Raw genomic sequence first — 4,995 nt, forward strand, 5'->3', positions numbered from 1 at the left:
TCCTCATACCTGGCAAATAAAGCTGATTCTGGTTCTGATTAGACAGAGTTTAAGTGTATTTGTATATATGTTGGGTATTCCATTTGTGTACATTTGAACATGGGGGACATAACTTTCTGTACAAACTCAAAAAGTGCTGACTTTTCAGACGCTGATATCCAGCAGAAGCCAGCTGGCTGCCCAGAAGGTTGGACATCACTCTAAATCAGGGCCGTAGTTACACTTGTCTTCTCAATGACACTTTTGTCATCAGATCCCGCTAGGACGCATTAGTCTACTTCCACGACGTTCCACTTCCCCGACTGCTCTGGTGTCGGAGGAAATTCCACCAGATGCAGATGTCAGATGTTGTTCTTCCACTTTATTTGTGTTGAAATCGTAAACTCTGGTTGATTTCTGAGGACTATGGTTACCTGGTCCTCAGGTCTCTGCAGGGTAATATGCCGATACAGTCTGGCTAGACTATATGCTGTCAATCTGAGGACTATGGTTAACTGGTCCTCAGTCTCTGCAGGGTATAATCAGACAGCTAGCTAGACTATCTGTCACAATCTGAGGACTATGGTTACCTGGTCCCTCAATCTTGCAGGGTAATCCAGAAGCAGCAGCTAGACTATCTGTCCAATCTGAGGACTATGGTTACCTGGTCCTCAGATGACTCTGCAGGTAGATATCGCAGACAGCTAGGCTAGACTATCGGTCCTATTGAGGACTATGGTTACCTGGTCGCTCAGATCTCTGCAGGGTAATCCAGACGAGTATAGCTAGACTATCGTCCATCTGAGTTTTCGTGCACCACATAAACAACTTTTAAGGCCACAAACAAGTCCTATCCCAGGGCAGGTTATTTTTCAACAGGTGCAGAGCCTGGTGGGGAAGACCCGACCAGGACTAATGGAGGGATGTCGGCCTAGCTGGAGGAGGCCCGGGAAGACCCAGGACTAGGTGGAGGGAGCGTACAGGCGGGAGAGGCTCTCGGGGAGACCGGACTAGGTGGAGGGAGTCCATCCTGGGAGGACCTTCGGGGAAGACGCGGAAAGAAGCAAAAAAAACGGCAGAACGCAGTCTAGGTGGAGGACGTCAGCTGGAGAGGCCTTTGGGGATGACCCATGAGCTAGTGGAGGGACTTCGCAGCTGGTGAGGAGGGGGCAGAGAACTTGGGGCATGACGCTCAGGATGTAGGTGAGGGACGTCCGGAGATATTTGGGAGGAGTCAGCTTCTCGTGGGCAACTCATCAGGACCTAGGTGGAGGGACGTACAGCTGGGTAGGAGGCCTCGGTAAGACATCGGAGCTAGGTGGAGTTTAGCGTTAGCATCGCTGGGAGTCAGGCTTCTCGGGAATGACGCGGGCAGACTAGGTGGAGAGATTATATCTCCAACCTGGCCTGGGAACACCTCAGGATCTCCCAGTTGGAGCTGGTTGATGTGGCTCGGGAAAGGGAAGTTTGGGGTCCCCGCGCCCCGATACCGGATTAGCGGATAAAGATGGATGGATATGGAGGAAAATCGCGTAGTCTGATCCTGGCATAAGAGTTCCAGTCTGGCGCATCAGATTTCAAAAGTGGCATTGAAGAAACAAGTGTAACCACGGCCTCGGTGCTCAGTATTCACCGAACCACACCACGTCATTTTCATAGGAAACACAGCTGGTCGTGTATGGCTGTTGGGGAAAGCAGCCGCTACCTTTGGGTTGAAGTATTTGTCAATGAGTTCCTGACCGCACTCCTTCCTCTTCTCATCTGGAGCCACCTCGTACTCCGCCTGCAGAGGGAAACACACCAAGACCACATGAGTGCGAGAAGCCCGAGGTGAGGGTCGGTTGCTACGGTAGCTCTGTCTTAACCCTTGTGTTGTCATCGCGTCAAATTTGACCCATTTTAAAAATTTTTTTATCTATATCAGAAAAGTTTCTTTCAACCAATATTTCAGAAAATTAACGCGGATTGTTCCACACAATGATTAGCCCACTGCTTTCTTTAAATTTGCATGTTTCGTTCAATTTTATAGCATTCGAAAAACTTTTTTTTTATGAAAGACCATTGAAAACAGTGACTGAAATGTTCAAAAAAGCTTCCACAACATGGGGGCAAAAAAAAAAACCCCACAAAAGTGTCAAAAGGCTCGGAAAGAAATTGACAAAAACATCAGGGTGTAAAGCAACAAAGGTTCTGAAAAAGTCAATGAAAAGGTTTCATTTTTGACCCGGAAAAACAAAAAGTTGCACGGTTGACGGGAAGCCAACACGAGGGTTAATCGTCCCTCAGTTCCACAGATCTCACAATCACGTTGTGAGTGTCTTCCAAAGGAATAAGCCCAATTTCCAGCTGGATTCTAGCAATATGGTTCGAACCACCATCACAACATGAATATGGATTTTTACGAGTGTGTGTAAAACCATAAAATGAAGGTTTCTAGAAAGCATGTTCATAGTAGGACTGCACAATATGAGGAAAATATGCACTAATGTGCAATAATGTTGAGTATAACAATATGTGTAAGATAAATAAACTGATATTAAAGTGTATTCATCTGCCGCTGCTTTTTAGTACTCTGCTAAAATACAACAAATTGCTTGAATTTTAAAAAACAACAATCATTTCCAACATACTTTTATTAAACAAATTTAACATTGAACTGAAAACAAAAGGCAACACTAAAACAAAATGACATACCGGTACATTTTAAAGTGCAGATTTCTACTGATTCTAGTTCTATGTAACTGTATTGTTGTTTTTAGTTGTCTAAATGTATCTTTCCATGTCGATGTCTTGTATTAATGTCTGTCCTGACGTGCTGTAACCAGGTTTTATGTTTCTGCAGAACAGGAACCTGCTGAAAACCAGTTTTTAAACTGAGTCAGGCCCGTTTTTACATTGTAATGTCATGTTACTTTTTCTAACTTTCCTGTATAATAAATACGAATGAACGAATGAATGAATTATATTCTTTCAAATTACACAAACAATCTCTTCGCGGTGTGTTGATTGCGCCAGCTGATATCGCAGTAATGTTAAAATATCGACATACTGTGCGACCCAAGGTCATAGTAGGTCGTAGCATTACATCCGTAAAGGATTCTTCGCAAAACATTCCTTTAGACTATTTTGTACAACAATGACACAGTCTGATCATAGCATGATGAAGCACAGAAAGTCAATAAACCACACTGAATGGCAACTCTTTGTGTGTCCACTTAACCCTTGCATGGTATTCGGGTCAAATTGTCCCATTTCTAATTTTTACAAGAAGGAAAAATGGTACAAGTAAAAAAAAATGTCTACCTGAAAATCAGCGTCCTTTCCTTATTTCCTGTGATAAACATGTATTTCTGACTCAGTTCAGAACAATATTCTGGATATGACACTTATGTTGTTTCCATAGTGGATTTTTAACACAAATTATAACTTATGACACAAAACAAACCCCACTTCCATGTTTAATAGTGTGCTAGTAGAGACTGATGCATTCCCAAAACATAGATGTTATCTCAGCTGTTAGAAATTGAGATAAAGACAATATTTTTTAATAGATTATGAAGTAAAATTCTATTTCAGAATTGTTTTTTAAAACCCCAAATAAGTCCCGGGTCAGTTTGACCCGGGGGACACGAGAGGGTCCCGAAGGTGAAGACTTAAGACCAGGGTTAAGACCTTGAATTTAAGATTTACGTGAAGAGTTTTGCGACACAGCCCTGCAAACACATGAACCGATCTACTCTCCCTCACATCGAGCCTCCCTCTGAATGACTTGCAGGAAACCGAGCCTGACTGGAAAACTCCAAAGTGCTTCCTCTCCGCCTCTCACAGCGAGAGCCTGTAAACTAATGCTAAGTGACAGCGGAGATGGTTCAAATCTCATTTTCCCCTCTCTCCATCTCGCAGGGAGTTCTCAGAGAAGAGACGGGAAGCGGTTGTGGGGGGGTAAAGGAGAACATAATTGCTTTGTGTGTGAGTGGTGTCCAGTGGGCGACTGAGAGCTGTAAAGCAGTTTTGGCTGAGCTGGTCAGTCAGACTGGAGCCTGGCTGTCTTCACACAGACAGACGGATGGAGAGAAAGACGGGGTCCACCTCTCCACCTCTCCACCTCTCCACCTCTCCACCTCCATAACCGATCCATTGATCGTCCAACCAACGCACCGGAGATCATTTCACACACCGGATGCAAGAGAAACCAGAAAGTTCAGCACTTCTTTGATTCATTTCTGATCTGCTACTACACTATGACCCCCCAGACCTCTGCAGCCATCGGCCAGTTCTGCGCCACATTGCACCCCCACATCCTCTCAGGTCTCTGGGACAGGTCTGCTACTACACTATGACCCCCCCAGACCTCTCAGGTCATCTGGGACAGGTCTGCTCTCACTATGCCCCCCAAACCTCTCAGTCATCTGGGACCGGTCTACTACTCACATGCCCCCCAAGACCTCTCAGTCATCTGGGACAGGTCTGCTGCTACACTAGGAACCCCCCCAGACCTCTCAGGTTCTCGGGACAGTCTCTACACACTTGACCCCCCAGACCTCCAGGTTTCTCGGGACAGGTCTACTACTACTATGACCCCCCGACCTCTCAGGTCTCTGGGACAGTCTCTACTACACTATGAACCCCCCCCAGACCTTCAGGTCATCTGGCCAGGTCTGCTATCTACACTATGACCCCCCTAACCTCTCAGGTCATCTGGACAGTCTACTTTTCTGTCCCCAGAGTCAGAACTGAACAGGTGAAGCAGCGTTCAGTTTTCTAGCTCCTCATATCTGGGAATAAACTCCAGAAACCTGTAGATACTCGCTACTCTCCAGTTCTTTTAAAATCGAGGCTGAAACCTTTCTTTAACGACTGCTTCATTTCTTTAATGTTTAATTTCTTATGCTGCACTGTAACTTTTATTCTTGTGTTTTATGTGTCTTAATGTTCTTATTTCTAACTGTTTATTCACGTGTTTTATCTGTTTTTATTTTTCTTAACTGATTTTGTGTAAAGCACTTTGAATTGCCC

At 44.9% G+C, this 4,995-nt stretch overlaps 1 protein-coding gene across 1 annotated transcript in view; it reads right to left on the bottom strand.

Moving 5' to 3' along the window:
* The window catches only part of grk6 (G protein-coupled receptor kinase 6), a gene marked incomplete at its 3' end in the record, with an annotated part of 106,977 nt that overhangs the window by 41,133 nt on the left and 60,849 nt on the right, over positions 1-4,995 (bottom strand). The window contains 1 exon segment of the mRNA XM_032534618.1: positions 1,685-1,762. Within this exon segment, the coding sequence (XP_032390509.1) occupies positions 1,685-1,762 (78 nt within the window).

This window comes from Etheostoma spectabile, chromosome 13 (genome assembly GCF_008692095.1).
Source record: "Etheostoma spectabile isolate EspeVRDwgs_2016 chromosome 13, UIUC_Espe_1.0, whole genome shotgun sequence".
Taxonomy (NCBI): Eukaryota; Metazoa; Chordata; class Actinopteri; order Perciformes; family Percidae; genus Etheostoma; species Etheostoma spectabile.